Source organism: Lissotriton helveticus, chromosome 3_2 (genome assembly GCF_964261635.1).
Source record: "Lissotriton helveticus chromosome 3_2, aLisHel1.1, whole genome shotgun sequence".
NCBI classification, from domain to species: Eukaryota; Metazoa; Chordata; class Amphibia; order Caudata; family Salamandridae; genus Lissotriton; species Lissotriton helveticus.
In genome coordinates, this window is record NC_136062.1 from 282,791 (window position 1) to 308,723 (window position 25,933).

The 25,933-nt window shown below is 45.8% G+C and overlaps 1 protein-coding gene across 6 annotated transcripts in view; it reads right to left on the reverse strand.

Moving 5' to 3' along the window:
* The window catches only part of EFL1 (elongation factor like GTPase 1), a 1,213,944-nt gene that overhangs the window by 134,288 nt on the left and 1,053,723 nt on the right, over positions 1–25,933 (reverse strand). For all 6 annotated transcript variants that reach the window (XM_078684725.1, XM_078684721.1, XM_078684722.1 and 3 more), the window contains one exon: positions 25,466–25,650. In XM_078684725.1, the coding sequence (XP_078540851.1) occupies positions 25,466–25,650 (185 nt within the window). The remainder of the gene's footprint in view (positions 1–25,465; positions 25,651–25,933) is intronic.

Consider the following 25,933-nt stretch of genomic DNA (forward strand, 5'->3'; position numbering starts at 1 on the left):
CCCCTCCAAACATCCATGCACTGTTTGCCAGACACCATCTAACACAGAGCATGAACGTTTAAAAATATTTCTATTTCAATTGCAGCTTGTGCAGTGGCACTATTCCATGCTGCAGCAGAAGCTGCAATTGAAAAGGGCATATTTCCAACCGCTGTGCTGACGGTAGCATTGGAATACGGGGGTGGAACTGCCGATTACTAGTCGGGCGGTTACACTCCCACTGCAGGTCAGAAGCTTGTCCGACTGGCATCGTAATGAACCCTTTAATGTGTTATGCTCTGGTATTAATATTAGCTTATCAAGTACTGACAAGCATGTTTAAATATCAGTGGAAACAAAAGGGAAGGAGCAGAGGTCAATCTCATTTCTAACAAGAAGATTTGTTCAACAAAATAATTACGTCTATCACAAACTTCTGTAATGGAATCACAACAGGCAAAATTTTAGATGTATCACTGGGATCACTTAAATTCAAAAAGATCGATTTTTACTTTCTCAGAATAATATTTTTTTTGTTAAAAAAATGAGCTATTAATAAGAGTTTAACTGTAACCTATAAAACAGCTCCGCATATTTAGGGCCACTGGAATTATGCGATTGTACGACTGTGGCAATTTTCGCATAATTATAGATTTGCTGCATTTGCCACATAACTAATCTTCTGCCGTATAATCTGCCGATTTTAAGGAGAAAAAAATGTTTTTTTATTCTAACGTTTCAAAAGTTGCGAAAAATGCAGCAAGACGTGTTGCTGAGCAGTGGATCGTCCTTTTCAAAGCTGAACTGGTCACCTTTCTGTTGCTACAACAGGGTTGGATCAAGTGTGCACTATCCTATAATCAGTAACAGAGCGGTGACATGTTAATCACAATATCTCATATCAAAAAGTGATGTTGGACACATATATATCCTTCAGATTTCTTTTCATGAAACAGGAGAGTCAAGTCAATGTTCTTTTTTGAGTCCGGTATTCCGTTTATTCAAGAAATTATCAACAAATGGAAACAGCCGACACGTGTTTCGTCAGTACAGATAGGTACTACAACTTCCTCAAGGCTAAACAACCGGTTAGAATGTAATAGAATGATAATGATGAGAAGTAATAAGAAGCGTCCTGGTCCAAAATAAACAGAATTTTGGTGTGTAAGAAAACACTGTAGACGTATCTGACAAGGTCTTAACTAAAAAGCATAATAACGTTATTATGCGGACCCCGTTCTACGTTTTAGATCCGTGGTTACTACATTGCTCCATGGACATACCTCTGGCTGACTTCCCCTGATGTAGGATGTTTGTCTGGCTCCACTTGTTCTAGTACTGCTTTTTAGTTAAGACCTTGTCAGATACGTCTACAGTGTTTTCTTACACACCAAAATTCTGTTTATTTTGGACCAGGACGCTTCTTATTACTTCTCATCATTATCATCTTATTACATTCTAACCTGTTTGTTTAGCCTTGAGGAAGTTGTAGTACCTACCTGTACTGACGAAACACGTGTCGGCTGTTTCCATTTGTTCATAATTTCTTGAATAAATGGAATAACGGACTCAAAAACAGAACATTGACTTGACTCTCCTGTTTCATGAAAAGAAATCTGAAGGATATATATATATGTGTCCAACATCACTTTTTGATATGAGATATTGTGATTAACATGTCACTGCTCTGTTACTGATTATAGGATAGTGCACACTTGACCCAACCCTGTTGTCTCTTTGTTTGTTAAATCTTTGATTTACATACAGTCACTCCTGGTAGTGAGTGACGTGGGACCCTGTAGCACTCCGCTCGGATTATTTACATACCGCTATATTGATGTCCAATGACTATTACCTATCTACTGTTTTAGTGAATGTGCGGTTATTCCCCCTAGGGGAACACTACTACCGAACCTTTCTGGTGCTTACTGCTATATTTGGGTGTTACGCTGGTACTAAGGAGGCGCAACTAATGTCCATACAGTGTTACCAAGTTTAAAAATAATGAAGTAATACAATTAAAAAATATGCTGCATAATTGGCCTTTTCATCCCCCATAATTTACTAAACCTTTCCGCACAATTTGGACTTCTCCTGATGCATAATTCACTGCTTATATTAGGAAGATGAGTGCACCATTTGCGTTCAGCTCTATGTAATTTAACTTTGGTGTCTTTTAAATCTTGAAAAACTGTTTACAAGCAGATTGCAATGATATAGGTTTTCTAAAGAATGTCCTGATTTATATGGGCATTTGTCTGGCCACGTACTGTGATAAAAAGACATCGAAATGAACACATTTCAGAGGTACCACTCCTCTTACAAGTGAATAAAGACAAGTGAAACCTTTTTCTAGTCTAGGATAAATATGATACTGCAGAAATGAAGATACGATGCTCCGATCACCAGCGTGCACCCTTGTATCACGCTTGGCGATTCTTCCTCATATATGGGGGCTAGAGTGCACATCACTGTTGTTCATTTGAACTGGCAGCGATTTACCACTTCATGTGAGTTTCTGTGCCTGTATCCAAGGGACCTTGCACAATTTAAGTTATTGAATGCCTTTTGGTAAATCGGACAAGCCATGACATTGTCCTTTTATGGTATTTTCAGCCCATTCCAACCTTAAGTAGAAGGAAGAGCTCCTTTATGACTTGTTGGGTTAGTGTTTACTGCCTTAATTTACACAATAAACTGTCAAATAATTTAAGCTTCTGACTGGGGGGGTTAGTTTTTAGGTCTCGCGCCTAGCGTTGCACTGCGCAGCAGTGCTCTCGCAGCACAAGACTGTTAGTGGGTGAAAAACGGGGTATGGGTAGCTGACCTAGGAATCGCACACTCTTGTGCGTGTGCTTTTCCTTTAGTGCTACCCGATGGGCCTTTGCATGGGTCTTTTTGTAAAAGACTGCACGCAATTGGCCACAGGTGGGCGCATTACTCCGAGCATGGCCTATTGCTATCTATTACGCGCTTGTAAATGTAAATGTTGTTGAGCTTGTAAAGCGCACTGCTACCAGTCGATAGGTCTCCTGGCGCTGTATAACTCTGGGGAACCCGTCCTGGCTTTCCCTGTGGGATGGTCCCTTGCTGGGAGTCCCCAAGGTGGAGCCAGGTATCCCCGGAATTGGTGGGGCCGTTGTGGAGATTAGGCAAGCTAATGCCCAGAGTTGCCGAGTGGAACCCCTGATTAGAGTAAGCACCGAAACGAGAATTATCGAGTCCGCTGACCAAGGTCCACAACCCTGCCGCGTGGGAATTGAACCCTGGTCCCGGGCGACTTCTGCTCTCGGGCCTGTCGCCTCTAACCAGTGAGCCACACTACTCACACTACTGGTGAGGGTAATAGACACCAATAGGCCATGTGGTTTCAATTATTGTTCCCAGACACAGGCGCGATAATTGAAAGCACATGTCTCACTGTGGCGTGCGCGCGCACCACTTGCGGGATTGTTTTGTTTTTTGATCCATTTTCCAAGGAAACAAGTCGGGCCGGCCTCTTCTCCATCGCTACCAGGCTCCGTTCAGCAGGCACCCCGGTCCGTCAGGGGTCCGATGGGTCAGAGTGTGTCAGAACCTTCCAGTTGCTACTGAAGTGAGACAGCGTGCTGCTCTGCCCTTTAGATTCGAGCCCGCAATCGGATCTGGATCATGTGCTGATGAGCCCAGGCCGGGCCTCTAAAGTACCGAATATTGACAGCTTGTCTTATGTCGAATATTAACTCGATCTGCGACTCTGCGCTGGGGCAGAGTGCTTGCCTTTCCATTCCCTGTCCTTCCCACAGTGCTCTCCCAATTCCTGAGGTATGGGCTCGTCCTTTCGTATTAAGGCAGCCCCTTCGACTGATGCGGGCGGTGTTTGCCTGGCACACTGTCGCCTCACGTAGCACGGCTCGACTGCTTCAGAGAGGTGTGCCCAGCTCTGCAGAGGGGAGGGAGCTCTGCAGACAGCAAAACAAGCCTTGCTTCTTTGAGCCGAGAGCGTGCCAGAATGTATTCTCGGCTTTGAACGTGTGTACCAGAAATGCAGGGCAGCCACCTAATGCCCTGCAGTGAACACAGAACGTCATTGCCCTTCTTGAAACAACACGGAGCGCTGCCCTAAAGCACCCCGTATGAATGCAGCTCAGGGTGCCGTACGTCTCCACCACTGCACCCCTTTCCTGATTGTGGTTTACCCGCCAACTCTTCTGCTAATATATAAAGCGCTGGATAGCAAAACTCCTTTATAATCTGTAATGCTGCTTGTTTACATGTCTATGTGTCACCTTTGTAATAAACGTTTTCACAGCGCTTTGTTCTGCAGTAGGTTTACCTTTTTGAGGTGCAGACACAGGCGTATATTTTTCAGATTGTTTAGGTGGCACTGGACACTGCTTAGCTTTTACAGTGCTTTGTTTTTCGGTAGGCAGCTGCAGCATATACAATTGGGGCTGTATGTTCAAACATGTAATAAATGTTGTGTTCGACGATATATTCACCGAACAATACAAAGCTTTCCACCAAGCTTCATTTTCCAGTAGGTTTGCCCTTTTAAATGTGCATACACAAGCATATGTTTTTTACACTGCTCAGCTTTTCATGGCGCTTTGTTTTCCCGTAGGTTTTTACAAATGCACACACACAAGCATATGTTTTTTGTACTATTTAAGTGCCGCTGGACACTGCAGAGCTTTTCACAGCGCTTTGTTTTCTAGTAAGTTTTTAAAGATGCGCACACACAAGCGTATGTTCACTTACTATAGCATACTCTTCCACACATTACTCAAATATACCTTATTTTATTTATTTTTTTAATTTGTATATCAGCGCGCAGCTACCCAAAAGGGTTTCCCGGCGCTGTACAAGAACAGCATAGAGAAGAGCAGCCTATTGGCCGAAAAGCCATGTTTTCAGGGATCTACGGAATACAAGGAGGTTAGGTTGCATGCGGAGAGGCAGCAGCAAGCTATTCCAAAGGGTAGGGGCCAAATACGAGAAAGAGCGCCCCCATACGGGAAAGCCTGATTTTAGGGACTCAAAATTTTTCTTGAGTAGAGGGTCTGAGGTTTCGAAGAGGAACATAGGGACAGGCTAAAAGTTGCAAGTAGTAGGGCGATTGTATGTGTTTAATGGGGAACATATAAGTTAGAGCTTTAAACTTGACCCGTTTCTCCACTGGAAGCCAGTGGAGATTAGCCAGCAGCCCAGATGTGGGTGAGAGTTTGGGAGCACGGCAGAGTAATCTAGCCGCAGAGTTTTTAACTCGCTGTAATTTCCGTGTAACCTCTTTGTTTACGCCCAAGTAAAGCACGTTCCCGTAGTCCAGCCGAGAGGTGACAAGGGCTTGGACAACGGTACGCTGGGCATGTGATTGGAGCATCCACACACTCTTTCTAAACCATTTCAGAATGGTAACACAGGTGGCAGCAACCTTAGTTGCCTGCTGACGCATGGAGAGACAATCATCCACAATGAAGCCAAGGTTACGCACGTGGGAGGAGGATTGTGGGAGAGGACCCATCTCAGGTGGCCAATGATGTGGGCCCCAGAGGTTTCGATCTTTACGCAAGATCGGGATCTCCGTCTTATCGCCATTAACTTTTAAAGAGTTGGCGTTCATCCAGGTCACCACTTTACAGAGGCCAGATCTAAGAGCAGAGGGCTGGGTGGTATTACCTGCTGAAAGAGAGAAGAGGATCTGAGTATCGTCGGCAGAGGAGAGCAGCGATAGACCAGATTCCTCAACCATTTCTGCCAGTGGCTTAACATAAATGTTGAACAGCAAGGGGCTGAGAATAGAGCCCTGGGGGACTCCATGAGGTGAAGCATGAGGCTTTGATTTTGATGTAGTAGAAAAAACCTGCCAGGTGCGACCAGGAGAAAGGAGCTTAGCCAGTTAAGGGCAGCCCCCGCGAGACCCGATAATTGAAGGGCCTTAATGAGTACGGTGTGGGAAACCGTATCAAAGGCCGCACTAAGGTCAAGTAATATCAAGGCCATGGTTTCGCCAGTGTCAATTTTTTGACGCAGCGTTTCAGTCATCCCAAGGAGAGTTGACTCCATAGAGTATCCGGTCCGAAAACCGGACTGGGAAGGGTGCAGAAGCCCATTAGCTTCAATGTACTTAGACAGATGCCCATTGATATGTCTTTCCAGGATCTTAGAGAGAGAAGGCAAAAGTGAAATAGGACGGAAATTGGAGGGAAGAGAAGGATCAGCATTAGTCTTTTTTAACAATGGAACACCCATCGCATGTTTCCAGTCAGGGGGAACAGTCGAAATCGTGAGAGATGAATTGAGCAACCTTCTAATGGCTCATGCATCCCACTCCTTAACATCCCTTTCATCCTCACAACAGACCTTTCGCAGCACATTTACATACGGCTAGACATCACCACACCATCTCAAAGCATTGCACATCATCTCCACGCATTTCCGCAGCACCACTTGCTCACAGCCGCAGGGGTTCACGGAGAGGACAGGGGATTCCCTCCCTCCCCTCGCTACTCTACCTCCACCCCACTCTCTGCCATCCTGTTTGTTTTTTCCATTGCTGTACGCTCCTATGCGCACCTTTTCCTGCAGACCTTTTAATGGTCACCAAGGTCCTTATAATTTCCGACCGTCACCTCCCCCACCCCCATGATGAGTGGTGGCAGCATTTGCAGAAAGGCAAAGGTTTGAATGGGCCTTCAGAGTGCTGAAGTTTATCTCTTTGCCAGTTGTGTGCTCTGTGGACAAGTCTGGCCCGGGGGCAGTGTGAGTAGTTGGCAATCCTTTCACCAACACCAAAAAGCACGTACTGATTCTGACAAGCTCCTCGAGGCGATTCTAATCCAAGTCTGCCTAATGAAAGATAAGTAACGGTGAGCCGACGCCGAGACTCGAGTTCCCCAGCTCCAAAGTCGGTACCTCTGGCCCTTGCGCCACATCCTCTCCCTACTGGATGACACCTATATCGAGCTAGTTAGTGTGTCCCCCTCATGTCATTGCCTGTTTTGGCTTGTTTCCCATTGACCTCAGCATGAGGAATCTCTCATTGCTAGAGGCTCTCACTGGCAAAAGCTGTCTTTGTGGCACGGCATCCATTTTCCTGGGGCCCCCAGTTCGCTGCCTATGTCAAGTTGTGTTTATAAACCTGCATTGGGCCCTATAATTTAAACTTAATTCCTAACTTGGGCCGTTCTGGCGTTGCCTTGTGTACTTTAAGAAGCAGAACGTCTGTTCCATACCAGTACCACCAGATGCTGTAACTCCGGCGGCTTTTCCTCTGGTTTCACTTGTGTGTCAGTCGCTCCCCGCTGGTACCTGCCTCTGAATGTTGCTCTTTCTCCCCTAGATAAAGCTTGCAACCCCTCCCCACCCTCTTACCTGTCTTCCCTCACCTTGGAATAACTTCACCCTACAAACCAAATCCCTCAACGAATCTGCTGTGGGAAAGGTACCCCAATGCCTATGGCCCACATTGAGTCTCTCAGATTTGCAACCCGACAAACAGCGGACCCAAGAGTGTATGGTGCTACTAGTCTAAGGAATTTGTGAATACTGTGCTATACAAAAAACATAACTAAACTGAGAGATCCCGGCCAAATCACTTCCTCTCCGACTGCCTAAATTGTCTCAGTGAACTGGGAGTGATTGAAGCTGGATTTTTTTTGCAATTTACAATAACAAAGCAAGTGTTGTGCAACCCTCTGGTCTCCCGAAACACCCGAGGTGGCACAAGCTAGCCACACCTGGCGCTCCCCTGACACTGATCTTGGCAAACTCACCCCGCCTGAGGTAGCAAACCTATGGTAAAACAGCCATGATCTCAAACAGGAGGCATATCTCTGTGAGTAAAAGACCAAAGTTGCTTGGTTGTAAGGTAATGAATTAGGAGCTCCCAGCTTTTTTAGGTTTCTCCTGGCGATCCGCTGCGCAGCAGCGTTCGCGCAGGGGAAATCTTATGTCACAACAGTATGTGGCTTTGTTCCGCCTCTCTCTTCCATTGGCTAGCACCATAAATGGAGGCTAGCCATTGGAAGAGAGATCTGTCCGTCATTGCCGGAGCAGATTCGTGGGCGTTCCGGCGATTTTTACTCATCCCGCCCCCTTGCGATCGTCATTGCGGCGGTGGGCGGATGTTATTTTTTTTTCCGCCAAGGTTTGTTTTTGGCATTCCTCCGAAGATGGCGCCCGGTTCGGCAAGACCTTCGCACTCATCCTGCCCGTGTACGTACTGGGCTACCTGGGGCTGAGCTTCAGCTGGCTGTTGGTCGCCCTGGCCGTCTTCTTCTGGTGCCGGAAGAACAAGCTTGCCAAGGGCTCCCGGCTCTCGCGGGCCCTGGCCTTCCTGGAGGATGAGGAAAAGTCGGTGAAGCTCCGCATCTCCACAGCGGAGCTGCCCCCCTGGGTAAGACGGTGCCTCCTCCGCCCAGCCTGCCCGACCTGTTGCTCTGTTCCAGAATTGTACTGACTCTGTTCTAATGCGCCCTCCTCCGCCCGTCGCAGTCACACGCCTACACTCTTACCCAGTGCCATCCCTTTAACAACTCCTCCCATGCGCTGCCCTCGCCAGTCTGCAGCGCCCCTCCACCGTTTCATCCAGTGCCCAGTTCACACGTCCTAAGACACTTCCTCGCCCACCCCCACAGGCTTCCCCTTTGCTCTCATGTGTGGCCCTGGCTACTCCCCGACATTCCTTCACAGGACTTCCACTCCCTGCACGGCCCACATTCCTTCCTTGCCTTCACGTACCACGTCGAGCTCAGTCACACCGTCCTGTTTGCACACTCTGCCTCCTGCATGAAAGGCCGGCCAGTTCAGTGTCTCTGGGAAAACAAAAACACCAGGCTCTCGAGCCCCTCCCCTTGCAAGGCAAACCAATAATTGCTAATTAACTTTGGGAATAGGATGGCATTCATTAATTATGTTTTAAACACTTTCAGTGAATGCAAGTCTTGCACATCCTGGCTTCCATCTTTTAAAAACTTTTTTCTGAACTTAAAACCCCCTAATGACTTGCTCACTTCCCTCGGTTAAGGCCAATATGATGAGGAGCGGCCCTCGAGACACTGTTTGTGTAGTATTCATGATTCACAGTTAAGCCAGGCTTCTTGAAATCCGCTTTCAGACGACGTTTAGGGCCAGCCAGTCACCACAGCTGCAAACACCGGAGCTGAATGGCATAATGTGTTCATTATTGTACTGCGCGACCATGCGCACACACGTGTTTTTACACAGCGTGTTCTTTGTTAAAAAAAAAGTTTGTTACTGACCACACCGGGCTTTTCTTCAGGAGAAGTCCTGTAATAAACCTAAAACTAAAAATGCTTGCGTTCACAAAACGGACTCTTGCTGACTAATGCTTCCCCCTTTGGTTGTCAACTTTAAGCAGTCCCGGGCCGCTGACATCATGCTTTGTTCATGCAAATGGAAACCAGCTGTTCAATACCGGCTGCTCAGAAAAGGAGGAAAAAGCAGAAATGGAAGCAGGCCCATTATGAGTTCAACCCTCCCCTTCCAGCAGTTATGATATGTTATGCAGTTTTGTAGATCGCACAGTGTCCTGGCGCTGAGCAGGTGTGATTCTAGGCAAATCTAGGGCCTACTGGGATTACTAGAAAAACCAAATCTTTAGCTTCTTGCGGGGTCCTCTCTTCTCGCCAAGCATGACCCCTGCCCTGAATGCTCCAGCTAGTTACTTATGTTGCTCTACCACTAAGTTGATGGTTTACTTTTATACTTGGATAAACGCAGCAATTCTTAAAACATATGCGTGCTCTAGTTTCCTATATTTGTTGTGTAGAGGTCAGTGCTCAGTGGGCAAGATCTAAAGATCAAAATAAATCACAAGTCATTTCAACAGTGCGGCTTGGAGCTCTGTAGGTATTAAATTCTGTTCCATTCAACCATCAAAGTATCTAGTCAATTAACATTAGTTATTCGCTCATACATACATTCATCCAACCATCAAACGCATCTACTCAACTAACATCAAATATTTGCTCATGCGTACATTCATCAGATCCTCCATCAGAGAGCCAACCTCTATTTATACATGTGTATTTGGAGGATGGATGTATGGGAAATATTTAATGTTGAACTGCAGTTGAGTCATAGACAGACATGTAATAAGCTGGCCTAGTGTCTTGATGTTGTAGTCAGCAATATCATATAGGCTGTGTATACATTACTGTACATTGATCCATTCATCGATCGGAATGAGGCAAAGTAAGGGTCATTTCAGCCTCGCTTGTCTCTTGGAGGCAATGAGGATGCCAGTCACGCTCCTGGTTTGGTGAGGTGGTCCACCGAAGCTCGGTGATGTGAGTCTCGGGTCTAGTTCCATAGAATCAAAAGCATGTAACCATAACCCGCTACTAAAAAAAAGTTGTCTGACATCAAATTTCTTGAAAACGCCAATGTCCGAAGTACTTGCCATCGCAAAGATTTTTGAAACAGTGGTCACTTCTACTGTAGACCGGGAATCCAACACAATCCTCTTGATTTCCAGTCCTTTTCAGGCTTGTCAGGTAGCCAAGATGACCTTTAAGAACTACTGGAAGGAGCTGCTAACTCCAAGACCACCTCAGGAGCGGCTGCTAATGTAAAAACATCTTCCCATGCCATTATCTCACCTGTGTCTGTTGTGAAATATTATATAGCGTGCAGTTGTCTGTTTTGTGCCATTCAATTATATACTTCTCTTTTCTGATTGAGGATCATTATTGTAAAGTTGGCAGTAAGAGCAATGAGGAAGGGAAAGACTGGCAAATCGATGGTCACAATGGGGTTCATTTACAAAGCTTTTATCTTGTTTAAGTTGCTTTTACGCCTGGATCAAGGCAGAGCAAGTGATTGTGATTCATTAAGGTGTCATGTACTTGCACAAGTTCGTTTTATGTATTGTTTTGTAACTGTATTTATATAGTGCTTACTACCCCTGACAAGGTGTGGTTGGATGGATGGAGTCAGTGGATGAATGGAGTTAAGTGGTGGCTAGGTGGATGGACTTAGTGGGTGGATGAAGTGTGTGTGTGTGGCTGTGTGTGTGTCTGTAGCTGTGTGTGTGTCTGTGTATGTGTATGTGTGTGTGTGGCTCTGTGTGTGTGTGTGGCTCTGCGTGTGGCTCTGTAGGTATGTATGTGAGTAGGACTGTGTGGGTCTGTGTGTCTGTGTGTGGCATTTGCGAGAGATTAAGCTATTGGCATTGTAAATGACAGTGCCATTTATTTATCTATTTTCAAAACCAACACATAAATAAAAATCTTGTCATTTACAATGCCAATAGCTCTAACTTTTTCAAAGGCGAAACCGCTGCATTGAAAATGCTTGTTTTTTAAGGGGCGAGTGGGGAAGGTCGGTCTTCCGCCCAACTCCCTGACACCAGATTACCCGTTTCCCCGAGTTTACAACTAAACACCGGTACTTTTCAAACTTGGTGCGCAGTGTTTCACTGCTGTGAACGGCTTTGATCTGTAGCCCGTGTTGAATTAATCGCCCAGGGCGGTACTCTCATCTGTGGTGTTACCATTTTGAATCCCAACAAAGTCAACGCACCCTTTCATCTTTCTGAAGCGGATAAAAAGAGCAAACGTGAGTTTGGAAAGAAGGAAAGCATGTTTATTTGCAAAGACGGCTGAGCTGCATACATCTGTGAAATATTGGTAAGGGGGCCCTCGAGTTTAGCTAAAAAAAAGAACAGCAACAATAGGTTTCTGGAATGTTCTATTGTTTTGTGATGTCATCTGAGGTTTAGAAATCTACTGTGACGTCATTCACTGTAAGGCCCCTTTAAAGGAAGGTGTTAGCGCTTACTGCAGATTACTTGATTCTAACAACTTCATAACTATAAGAAGACTGGGTCGTGCCTTATACTTCAAAAACATTGTGAAATCTTTAACCGAGGATATGTTTACACTGGTGAATGACACAAGTTGGTCAGTAAGATTAGAACCTACCTAGTTACTTGGGTAGCTTGGTTACTGTTTACCTGTGGAAACAGTACCCAAGAGTGCTTATTGAAAGGCTTTACATGAGCACCAGTTACATTACACAAGGGCGCATTCATTCATGGGGAGATCATTTTAAATGATTTGCCCAGAATCCCAGGATGTTGAGCCAACGTCAAGATCCAAACCAGGATATCCAGTTCCAGAGGTTTTTTTTTTTTGCAGAGTTTTATATAGCGCGAACTTGACCCGAATCCGAATCCGAATCGGGTATCAGAGCGCTTTACTTAGCACCAGTTACGTTACATGAGGACACACATTCATTTTTGTTAGGCATTGTAGCATCCAGCTACAATAAACACAACAATTAAGTATGGTATTCACAGGAGCTTTATTCTATGTATCTCACTCCTACCTTGTCCCTACTCTAACTGACCCTTTCCTGTGTTCACTCCTCCTCTTCCTCTCGCCCCCCTAGCTCCTCCCACTCCCAGCTACTAGTGTGCTAACTTTATAACATCTCCCCCCTTTGTAACAAAACAAACAGAGCATACTGACTTCTTAGTCCATCTCCTCAATCAGTCTCTTGGGTGGACGTATGTCACGCTGAGGTCTTGGCGACCTGGACCTCAGACCATCAGTATTCAATGTCTCAGGGATCGGAGCAATGTTCTCACGACCATTTGACTGTGGTTCTTCAACTAGGGGATTATGTGTGTCACTCACCATGGTTCTTGAGGTATCAGTTGGCAATTTCTTGAAGTGCGAGATGTTTCTCGTAACTCGCCGCTGCTCGGACTCCGCAGTTACCATAGTCCCTTGCCTTCTGGTGACCACCAGTGGTTCATCCTTGAATGTACAGTCAGTCTTTTTCTGCATATCTTGCTTGACGATGACACTGTCCCCTTCATTTAATGATAATGACCGTGCTCTCCTCCGGTTGTCGGCATAGGCCTTCATTTTTCTTTTGTTGCGGTCATCAGTGGCTCTCATTTCCCGCGAGTCCTTCTCAGATGATGATACTTCCAGGGCTCCATCCCACGTGGGAATGCGATTCCTCATGGGACGTCCCAGCATGAGAGTCGCCGGGCATTTGCCAGTCGTAGCATGAGGAGTTGTACGATAAGCTCGAAGAACTTCATTGAGTGCTGTTTGTAAGTCTTTCCCTTCCACGGTAGCATGCTGGAAGGTCTTTTTGAGGGTGGCCATGAACCTCTCAATTGTCCCATTCGCCTGTGGCCAGAGAGGCGTGATCCTGCGGTGATGAAAGTCAAGGTGTTTCGCAAAAGCAGCAAAGTCATTTCCGTTGAAAGGAGGTCCGTTGTCTGATTTAACGATCTTGGGAACTCCCCACGCTGCAAAGACTTCATCGAGGACCTTGAGGGTACTGGCAGTGTTCGTAGATGACACAAAACAGGCAAAGGGATACCTGGAATACTCATCAATGATGGCCAGCACATATTTGCCCGATGACAGGGGTCCATAAAAGTCTATGGCGATTTCTTGCCACACACCACTGGGCAGGCTGGTCATATGTAAAGGAGCTGGAGGGTCACCCTTGCTGGTGAGTTGGCAGAGATGGCAATCTTTTAAGGTGACTTCCACTAGTTGATCAAGGAACGGAAACCACACTCGTTCCCTTAGTGCTCGTTTGGTCGACACTATTCCTCGATGTCCTTCATGTGCAAGAGCAACCACTCCCTGTCTCAGTTGTGTAGGGATTACAATCCTCTGATCACGCAACAATATGCCATCAGTCGTGACAGAAAGTTCACCACTCACATGCCGGAAGGCTTGTAGTTCACGTTGAGTCAAAGAATCAGCTTCATCGTCTTGAGGATCATGCCTCCATCTATTGTTGCGGATTTTGTGAAGGACTCTCTGCAAGATGACATCCTGTGCCGTCATCTCCCGAATAGTCTCCAGAGGGATAGCTGGGGGAAGAGCTTGATCCGTTACAAAATGAATGTACTCTTCCGCAATGGAAGTTCGGGAAGCTGATGATGGGAGAGGATGCCGGGACATGTAGTCCGCAGGATTGTCAGATTTCCCAGGTTTGTGAAGTATAGTGAAGGTATATTCTTGTAATCGTAGGCCCCACCTTTCGATCCTCGGTGGCATCTTGGATCTTGGATTTCCATAGATGGTGATGAGGGCTTGATGATCTGTGATCAGGGTGAAATGCTTTCCGTAAATAAAGACATGAAAGTGTTCACAGGCCCATACCACGGCCAAGCTTTCCTTTTCAGGTTGGGAGTAGGCTCGTTCCGGCTCAGTCAGACTACGACTCGCGTAGGCAATGATGCGGCGTTGATCTGTGTCATTTTCATATTGTGCCAGGATCGCTCCCAGACCTACTGGACTTGCGTCTACAGTTATTTCGGTTTTCCGCTTTGGGTTGAAATATGACAAGTGATTCGCTGATTCCACCGCCTTCTTTATTTCTTTGAATGCCTGCTCACATTGGGGAGTCCATTCAAACGGCTGACCCTGCTTGGTTAGCATGCGGAGGGGGTGGCTGATTGTAGCGTAGTCTTTAATGTAGCGAGCACAATAACTGGCCATTCCCAGGAACGACCTGAGGTCGCCAACATCCCGGGGACTCTTGGTGTTGTTCAATGTCATGATTTTGTCGGGATCAGGTTTCATGCCAGCACCAGAAAAGATGTGACCGAAAAACTTCAGCGTGTTCTGGTGAAACTCGCATTTCTCCTTGTTCAAAGTCAAATTGGCTGCCAATAGGGCATGGCAGACACGATTGAGCGCAATGTCGTGCTCTCTGACATCAGAACCATAGACAAGGATGTCATCGCTATAGTTGAGCGTGTTTGGAATATTTTGAATGACCTGTCGGATCATTTCCTGAAATATCTCGGCCGCCGAGGACACACCGAAACTCAGTCTTTTATATCTGAACAATCCCAGGTGAGTTGCAAAAGTAGTGATATATCTGGACCCTGCTTCCAATTCCAATTGATGGTAACCTTTATTTAAATCCAATTTGGAAAACACAATGGCTCCGTTGAGTGCTGCGATCATGTCGCTCAAGTGTGGCCCCGGGTGCCGCTCTCGTTCTATCGCAGTGTTGGGCAAGCGCATGTCCACACAGAGTCTGACTTTGTTGGCCGTGCCCTTTTTGGGAACAATGACGACCGGCGAAACCCATGGGGTCGGGCCATCAGTGCGTTCAATGATGTCCGCAGTCAACAAATCTTGGAGCTCTTCTTCAACAGCGGCCTGTAGGTGAAATGGTACTCGCCTAGGGTGTTGGGCGACAGGCCTGACTTGTTCGTTGATGTGCAATCGCACTTGACAGTTTTTCAATTTGCCCAGGCCTTGAAACAACTTGGGAAACAGGCGAGTCACGTCTCGGATGTCGCTCACTCTGAAGAGAATTTCCACTAGGTGGAGTCGTTCAGCAGTTGGTAGGCTCAAAAGACAGTCTGCTTCAGGGCCCTTGATAACATGGATGACTGCTGAAATGGTTGTGTTGTCGTGTGTAAGTGTCGTCGAGAATTTCCCTAGGCAGGGAAGAGGCTTCTTAGCCATCCACGTGAAGACTCTTACAGGTGCGAATATCAGGGGAGGTCGTGGATTCATCCTTTCATATTCAGTCACTGGAATGTAATTCAAGGAGGCACCAGAGTCTAATACAAACTTTGATTCGTGATTTCCAACTTTGATGTCCAGCCGAGGGTATCTCTTAAGCTGGTCCGGGTCTGCTGCCAAATTCAGATATTCAATGGTGTAAACAGAGTCACGGGACGAAGGTCTGGATTCTCTGGAAGGTGACCTCCTTTCCCACCGAGACCGACGTGACTCTCTGCTCGAATGTGACGATACAGGGGACCGCTCCGTCTGATCTTGGACAGCTCGCGCATGGTGTCTTCGAGTGTCGGACCGCGACACTCTTGTAGCTCTGCTTCGTGTGTCATATCGTGTGGTACCTGAGGGGCCACTTCGCTTCTCTTTGTTGTAGTCCCCGCACATCGCTTCAAAGTGGTTAGTGCGACCACACTTTCGACATCTCTGGCCCATGGCCGGGCAGCTGTCCACATGAGGGTAATCATACCCGCATCGGTAGCACTTTCTCACTCTTTCTTGTCGTCTCTCCTTCCTCCATGGTTCTCGACGTTGATAACCTGATTGCTCTTGACGGGAGGATGTGTGTGATCTCCCTTGTTTATCTCTGGAGCTTCTTCGACTGTCACTTCTGGCGTGCACGCGTCGCGCCTGTTCATGACTCCCTTTATGTTCCGTTTCCATGACGGCGGCGTACTTCTCCGCCTGATCATACGCTCGTGTCATCTCCTCTATTTCATCCAATCCATGCGGTTTCCTCAGTAGTCGTCTCCTTAGTTGATCCGAATGACATCCGTCTATTATCTGGGATTTGATGGCAGCGTCAGTAGAGAAAGAATCGAATTCACAGTACTTGGCTAGTCTCCGCAGACGCACCATGAAGGCACTCATGGGCTCATCCTTCCCTTGCCTGGCAGAGTGAAATGTGTGTCGTTCATAGTCCACATTTCTCTTGTGAAGAAACTTCTTGTTCAGGACCTCACACGCTTTAACATAAGTATCAACGTCAGCAGCGGGCAGGTCTTTGAGTATCTTGACTATTTCTCGCCCCGCCAGGTTGCGCAGAGCAATCAGTTTCTTTTTCTCATCAGTGATGTCTGAACCTTCAACATAATCTTCAAACTCTTCCAGCCACTCTTGCCATTTGGGGCCCATGCTCCCTTCCGTTGTTACCTTGATAGGAGCGGGTGCTCGCAACAGCGATCCACTGGGTGGAGGTTGAGCATCTTCTTCGGACATTCTGCAACGATCTCACTTGTCTTTGCCAATGCTTATTTGCTATGCCACCGCTTGTTTCTTTCAGTTGCCAATTCTTGTTTTATTTTGCCAATGCTTGTTTTCTTGTAGTCGCCAATGCTTGTTTATTTTGCCAATGCTTGTTTTCTTGTAGTCGCCAATGCTTGTTTGCTTTACCAATGCTTGTTTCTTTCAGTCGCCAATGCTTGTTTATTTTGCCAATGCTTGTTTCTCGTAGACGCCAATGCTTGTTTACTGTGCCAATGCTTATTTGCTCCAGCGCCTGACTTCAAAATGGCCGCCATTGCCTTGTATAGGGTTGTCCTTACTATCTTCACTCCAGCGCCTGACTTCAAGATGGCCGCCGTCCTTGCAGGCACACACGAGGCTGGCTCTCCAGGCTCATTCACTCGGGGCACTCAGCACTCACCGGCGGTCGGCTTTTGGGGCAGTCCACGCCAGGATTTACTTCTCCACCAACACCATGGACATCAGGTGAGATCGGGGTGGGCTCCCGACTTGCCTCCGCAGTTCCCGCGTTCTTCCGCCGATGGCCTCCTAAACCTCACGCATCGGGCGTGAGGTTTTCCGACGTCCAATCTCGCTTGGACACAGATCTTAGCGCTCGCAGCAGCGCTTACTGGCGGCACGTCGTGGGCGTCGTCCACACCTCTGGGGCACTCCACAGGGTCGGAGTGGGCTCCCGATTCCTGCTTTCTTTTAGGCTTGCACTCTGGACACACGCTTCCAGTGTGCAGTGCGTTTGCAGCGCGACAGCTGCTAGGGACAGGGCGTTCGAGGCTCTGCACAGTGGGGTTTGCTCAATCCCACTCTCGTCGCCAGTTGTAGCATCCAGCTACAATAAACACAACAATTAAGTATGGTATTCACAGGAGCTTTATTCTATGTATCTCACTCCTACCTTGTCCCTACTCTAACTGACCCTTTCCTGTGTTCACTCCTCCTCTTCCTCTCGCCCCCCTAGCTCCTCCCACTCCCAGCTACTAGTGTGCTAACTTTATAACAGGCATGAGCTTACGTGATTTGCCTAGAATCACAGGATGTTTTACCGTCATTACCGAGATTCGAACCCAGTTCCCCAGGTCCGAGGTTTAGCGCCCTAGACGTTAGGCCAACTCCTCTCCCGTGTTGGCAGCTTTGGTTGTTATGCATATCCATATAGTCGATCCCCGCTTGCACCTGCCTCTGAATGTTGCCCTTTCCCCCCTAGATCAAGCTTGATAACCCCTCCCCAACCTCTTACCTCCGTCTTCCCACACCCTTCAATAGAAGTATTCTTTGAAATAAAGTCACTAACATATCATTGCACATTAGTCATTTGTATACGCATGCGTGCACGCCTCTGCCTCCCTGCAGCTTCTCTTATATAGCCCAGCATGGGTTACATCGTATGGCATTGTGTTCTGCAGAGGTTATATATATTCAGGTACTCACTTTTTAGAGTACCGATTTGCTGAAAGTGCCTGCAGTCTCCCATTAAATATACTGCCATTGTGCTGAGAGGTGCAGGTACTCACCATTTCAAAATAAATCTGGTGAGAAATGATATATTTTATAACTACGCGGCTTACAATTTTTCTGGTGACACGTTTGCATTTTAAAAGCACTGTTTTGATTCTCCCACTGAAAGCACATTTTTATTTCCAAGCACCGAGGATGATCTCTCGAGGCCAAAAATGCAGCAGCACGCTGTTACTAGGAAATTGCAGCCTTGAGGGAAAGCACAATGCCTGTAAAGTGAAACAATCAAGAAAACAAAACGTGAATACAAGCCAGGTGAGGATCAATTCCACGTTAATTCCATCAAAGCCAAGGTGACAAAGCTTGCTGTCCTGAAAAGTCAAGCAAGGAAAACACTGTCTCAAAAGAGCGCTCCAGTCAAAATCCGTGGGTCGCTTTAAACACTTTTTTTTTAATACTTACAACTTTCTTTTAAATATACTTATAGAACTCGCATTTTCAAGAAGTAGACTGTCATGTCTAGGAACCAGGCTACAGCCAGGTTTGAACGGGCCCATTCAGACCCAAACCTTCAGTGTGCCTGCGTGTGATCACGTGCTTCGGTGCACCCGTGTGCCTCTATGTATTAGTGTGTCTCTCGCACGGGGCACGTGTGTTTCTCAGCGTGTGCATGCATGTGTGCCAGTTTGTAGTGCGGTATCTCTGTATGTCTGAATGCGGGGGTCAACAGGGGGTAAAAATACATTGTCATTTACAACGCCATTACTTGTTTCTTTTTAGAAGTTGGTAAGCAGCTGTAAGGCATGTAAGTACTAAGAAGCCAGATGTGAGACGTGCGTGTCAGGCTGACAGACCACGTAAGGGGCTGATTATTGCATACTGCAGTGGCCCCCTCATATGAAACGCGAGGGCACTGCTGTGCCGGCGGCTCCGCACTTTTTTTCCTCATTATTCTTTGTTGATGGTGGAGGGCGCTCCCTGCAGAAAACAACAACGTGTGTGTCAAAAGCTAACAACATCGGGGAGCCAGTGTCCCACACCATGTAAACGGCAATTCATTTATGTTCTCGGTTCAAAGCATGGGATGGGCGCAATCTACTGGAGGATATGGAATCTGTTGTTTTCTGTGAACTTTAATTTGACAAGGATTTTAGAGGGTGTAATCTTTATTAACACTCAAATAACACATCTGAAGGCATACAGGGTTGCAAAATCTCACTTGGCTGGTAAATCAGAATATTGGTTTGATTTTTACGTGAAAATGATTTAGCATTCCTTCTTTATGTGTCTGTGACCTGCTCTTCACTTCTTTCTCACAGTCTTTCTGCTCCCCTGTCTATTGTAAGCTCATTCACCACTTCATGCACAAACTTCCTATGCCTCTCTATCTTCCTTTCTATCTATTCTCTGCAGCTCTCAATCCATCTATCCACCACACCACATACATCAACTATACAAATACACTACACATCACACAATTCCACACAATTCCAATGCAACCCACATAATTTGACTCCACACCATATACATCCACTCCAAACCAAAACACAAAAGTAAAAAACATTGTCATTTACTACGCCAATAGCTCTAACTCTCACACATACAAGACCTATTGCATTGCAAATGCTTGTTTAAATATTTATCTTGTCGACTTTAGTATACTTTACCAGCCATATCTCCTTGAAGGACTTGCATCAGTTCTGTGCGATCAGACCAGGGTGCACAAAGGTGAATTGTTTTCCCTACTCTCACCCTATATTTTCTGGCTGACTCAAGGATATTTAATGATTGATCCACTGGGGCACATTTTTCCATATACGGATACTGTCAGGACGAGCAGACTTGCCATACATCCCACATCCATAATTTCTCTATCGGAAGGAGCTATTTCATGTGAATTAAGGTGAGCTGTTGCATGAGTCAAGCATTCTCTCGTTGTTTAAAGAAAGGCCCGACCCCCGGTTTTAATCTAATCCTACTTTACCATACAGGTTGCTCTCAATACCCTCACCCCCTCAACGTCCTGATGAAGACCCTCTTCGATGCTCATTAGATGTCTGGACACAAGCTTAACCTCTCCCCTGGGACCTCTGAGGAATTCTCCTAGTTGCCCCTGATGAAGTGGATCATAATCATCTGGCAGATGGCTTATGCAGTGCATTTGAATTTCTCTGTATTTTTTATCTTCAGCCTCTTCCTTTTTCACAAGTCACTCTTTACGAGTGCTTATGTCACACCTTTGCACATATTGAAGCAACCACCATTGACATGTACACAGATTGTTTCATGTACCTTGCTGTGTGCAGTAACTTTCATCTGGGTTACGTGTCTTACTCAGTGGCGGCTCGCAGAGGGAGTGCTGCGGGGCGGTGAGGCTGGGGAGGGGCAGGGTGGTGGGGTTAGTGGAGTTGGTCATACGTCGGAGCAGCGCCAACTCAGCGATGCTGCGAGCGCAAGGTAAATAGTTTAATTTATTTACTTACCTTACTCCTTGCCGTTGTATGTCCAACTCCACTACCACCCTCTCCCTGCCCCCACCCACCACAGCACTCCCTCTGCGAGCCGCCACTGGTCTTAATTCTTATGTTTTTGCCTTTTTAATAGTTATTGAATTATTATTTTTGGGTCCCTTAAAGAAATATAGGTTGCTTAGAAATGTTGTTGATACTGACAGGGCTTTCTTTTGTATAAATCAATTGCTACCCAGGCCCTGAGGTTCACTGGGTTACCCCATTAGTTTGAAATGTTTAAAAAAGAAGTGCCATCCATTCTGCAGCACTGACACGCTGCTGTTCTCCCTATATATATATATCCTGCTCAGCTTTATCGGGGTTAAATACGTGCGATGTAAGTAGTTGACATGTATGAGCTTAAATTTGGCACGTAAGGCTCAGCCTAGGCAGCTGAGGATTTGGCCGATCTTTCAGCGTGACCATTGGGAACAGGAGCGTTTTGTTCTATCAATCTTGAGACCGGCTATATCCCTAAACTCGTTTAGTTTAGACAAGGATCAGGCACGGACTCCTCACATAGAGAAGCGTATCATCAACATATAGGGAGAGTAAGTGAACTGAGCTACCAATCGCAATACCCCGATCCTCAAGCTCAGCACAGCGTTTAATGGCCAGCGGCTTCAGCGCAAACAATAGTGGAGACAGAGGGAATCTGGCAAAGTTGATTACTTACAGGTGTACATACAAAACATCGACATGTGCTTTAAGAGACCCGTTTATTTACAATAAACAACTTGTGTGCAGCAATCCCATAAGATTTAAAAGGAGCACGTCCAAACCATTGCCACATCCGCCACGTTTCCACCTTGAAAACCCCAAAATTTAAAATCTATTATGTACCTCTGGTTCCAAAGGTTGAGGCCATTGTTATCTGATGAATGGGTTATGGTTTGACCCTTCTCATGTGTCTCTTTAATTACAGTCTTGGTTTTCTAAGAGTACTGCTACATACTGCTGCCTTGTTTCAGACTAACCCCAAAAGATATGAACATCTCACTACTTCTCCCACCTACCTTAAATAACTGATGATTACAAAATTGTGAGTAATTGGGTTATTATTTGAGGGGGTGAAACCATTCTAAACCAATAACCAGAATCCTTATCAGGGTGAACTACAGAAATCACTAAATAACCCTGTGCTTAGCCCTTCGGTAGCTTGGCAAAAAAGCAGCCAGGATTAACTTAAAGGCACTGTGTTATGTATTTATGCAGCACACAAACAGTAATAAAGCGAAAACACAACTCAAGAGATAGACCAAAAATCCAATCAGTAAAACTGGAGGGATGCAATTTTAAAGATTTAAGTAAAAATAGCTCAAAAAAGCAGAAAGCGTTAATTTTGGGCATCAGGTCGTGCTAGCCAGGGACAAAGTCACAAGTTCAGACCTACTGCGATGGAGGGCATGTCTGATAGAGGGATGAGGTTACTCCAGCTGAAAAAGTTACCTTCTCAAAGTCCGGGATGCAGAGATTAAAACTTCAGGATTTCAAAGGAGAAGCTCAACTGATGCCAGCCAAAGGTCCAGGACCTGGGAAGGCACCTCTTGGGGATCAGGAACTCACTGCAGCAGAGGACCGTAGGGCTGAGGCAGGGCCAGCTGAGGTCCAGGCAGGGCCAAGGAGGGCAATGGAGCTTGTTGCGTCACTGTAGCTTAGAGCAGGAGGTTGATTGACCCTTGTAGTCACTGTGGTTGTCCTGGGTTCAAGGGGATCATCCTCTCTCCTACAAGCAGCAAGGCAGGCCTCAAGCAGCAGGGCAGTCCTCTAAAGAACAAGGCACGCTTCAAGCAGCAGGGCGTCCTCTGAGAAACAAAGCAAGCCTTGAGCAGCAGGTCAGTTCTCTGGAGTACTAGGCAGTCCTTCTGTAGTCTTCCGCAGGTCCAAGAGCGTACTGAAGAGTTGGTCTGAGGGTCCTCTATGTACATCTGGTGCCAGCTTTGAAGTGGAAGAAACATCTGGAGTTTTCCCTTCCCACAGATGGTTCTGGAATTTTCTTCCTCTATTCCCTGGTCCCAAGATGTCTACGTTGACAAAATCCTGCTGTCAAGTTCTTTGTGAATGTACTGAGGCAGTTTCTTTGAAATGTAAGTGGGGCAGGGAACAGCTCCGCCCCTCCCATTCTGGCTGGATGGCACCCTCACAGTTATGTTCACTGTATGGGCTCAATACACATCCTAATGGGGGGGGGGGGGGGGAGGAAAGCAGGATCTGCTTTGATGGTTACCCCAACTTTTTCCTGGTCTTATTCTGTTTTATGACTAGTCTAACTGGAATCCTGCTCATTAGGACCCCAGTTACCTTGCGTTCTCCCTAAATTTGACGGTGTGATGTACTTTGGTACCTTCCCAGTTGGCTACTGGTGTTCTCATGTAAGTCCCTAGTATATGGTGCTAGGGTATCTAGTGCGTAGGTACACAAGGGGTCTCCAAAGGGCTGCAGCATGTATTATAACACCCATGAGAGACCACTCAAACTGTGACTACGGGCCTGCCATTGCAGCCTATGTGAGTTGGTCCTAGCACCACTAACGACAGATATAAGTTTCTTACACTTACAACGTATAAGTCACCCCTTAAGGCAGGCCTTTCCATCCTGAAGACAGGGTGCCGGGTTAAAACTGTGAGGGTGACCTGCATGACACCTCCTACAAACACCGGAGCCGATTCTCCAGGCTTTGTAAGTGCGGTCAGCCATTTTGATACGTATAGTGGCCATGCCTCATTACGCAAAGGCTAACTATATATTGGCTGTGCTGAACCTGGGCATGTTTGGTATCAAACATGTTGGAATCATACCACAACACAGTTAACGATGTTGAAGGTATTATTCCATGCACTGGGGGGGGGGCTCCTCAGGGAAGACCCACTACTCCCGGTAACAGCCTTCCAGGGTCTGCCAGCAAGCTAGTGCAGACTGTGCTTCACATCTCCACTGTTTAGCGCTATACTATATCACACTATGTCTATATTGATGTCTTGTCAATTTCTCCTTTAGCACAATTTTTTACTCACCTTCCCACTCCTTCTGCTTATTTCTCTTGCATTCTCCTCTTTTGGTACCTCATATTCTTGAAGCTGCTGCTTTTTAATGTGTTACTGTCAATTTTCTAGCGCTTATCACTGACAAACAACGTAGTCTTCCCATACTAGTTTGTATTGAACCATGCTTCTCAAATGCTATTCTCATAATTCTATACTATTATTTAATTGCTTAAATGTTATGCTACGGATAAGTTTCCCTGCAAAAATTAATATTATAAATGGGATAAAATACCACCTATCATACATGATCATAATATTGCTAGTTATTGAGGAGTTAAGTAACCACATAGAGGAACAAGGCCAAAGGCAGAGATCCTTCATGGATCTCCAACGTTACTTGCAATATCTGTTTAATATCCAGCAGCGTTTTTTTATGCCTTATAATACATGGGTGCACCCTCACAAGACCCGGAATCTGCTTAAAACCCTTGTGTCTTGCTCTTTTATTAGAAAAGACAGTATCGCTGTAGACATGTGGAATAAAAGCAGAATATATAGTGCAAAATTAAACACACCAAAAAGCATATAGTAATTTGTTGCAAAAATATAGAATGGAATCAGTTTAGATTAAGTCCGATTAAAAAATACTGTAGCACAGAATGTGTAGAAGCATGCAGAGATTCTCTTTTTCCTCTAATAACCTACAGCATGCAAAAAATAAACATGTTGCCATAATATTCTCCTTCTGTTAATTAACCCCTTGGGCGCGGCCGGAATTTCGACGCGGTGCAGTAAAATTCCACGCATGCGCAGATCGGACGGCTCCTTGCCGTCCGACGCACACGCCCACCGTGGCATTGGACGGCCGGGGGCCCCCCGACGCATGCAAGGGGTTAATATTCATTTTAGAAAAGTATATAAGAATGAAAAGCTAGTTCTCAATTTTGTTGTTTAAACCGCAGCTGTAATTATGCTCTGTGGCCCGCCTTTCACCTCGACTGCTGGCTCTGACAGGACGCATTATAACTCAACTGTAATTACTTCTTACAGTACAGGAGTTATGTCATTTCGTTATTACAGGTAACTAGATATGTCATAACTGCTGTATTAAGGAAACTAAAGACAGGTTTTTATGAGAGTTGCAGGCTTCTGTGTATTATAATGTAGTAGGCATTTGTATTTAGCAACATGATTTACTCTTACTGCCCCTTCCCTGCTTTGTATAGTGCTCCAATTATTTTCCATGTTTATATATTCTGATGCAATCCACTCCCATGTAACCGCTGCAATTATCAATGTAAGGTCAAATGTTACAGTCCTTTTCCTGACATGTACTGAACTCTGATCCCCTGTTCTGTTCTACTGTAGTATTCTCTCTCACCTTGGTGATTTTATGCACTCTCAATATACATTGTTTCTTATATATCCATTATTCAAAATATCGATCAACAAGGTTCATCTCCTCCAAAATTGTCAGCAATGTTTTTTGTCATGTTCCTTCTTATTAACATTTATGCTGCCTTGCCCTCCTCATCATTCTACCCATTGTGTAATGAGTATAGCCTCCTGCATTCTAAATATACAAACCGGCTGATTATTTCACTTTGTACACTACCTCAGTATAAGGTTTTCTACTCCTCATGACACTACTGATGATCGTTGTACAGCGCTTTGTGAAGTTTGCAATATGTAAAACAAGAAACAGAGAAATAAATGGTTGGGCTGAACAACTCGGCTGTTTGTAAACTAAAGAAATCCAATACACATATCTTACCTCCCAGTGGCTAAATACCAGTTGTGGGCTAGCAAGGCCACTTGTCCGTTTCCGGATTTCATCAGCAAAACCAAAACTCTCGGCTACAGGAAGCACTGCCTTAATAATGAACATATCTGTTCCTTCTTTCATCTCCTCAAGTAAAACTCGCCCTTCTCTTCTTGACAATACTGCATAAACACGACCTGTAAAAACATAAATGTTACTTAAAAAATACCCTTTAATATCCTGCTATTACAAAGAACAAACATACAATAGCTTGAAAGACTCCTACCATAGCCAATAAAGCTCCTTAACGTCCTGCTCTCAAAGTAATGCATGCACGTTATAAGATAAGCCCATGGTTATAAAGGTGGGGTTGGAGGTTGTATATTAATACAGACATAGTGACTTGGAGGCATTTAGAGAGTGGTGAAGCAGACACCTCACTTAGAGGTGGGGGACCAACAGATTTCTGACAGTAGAGAC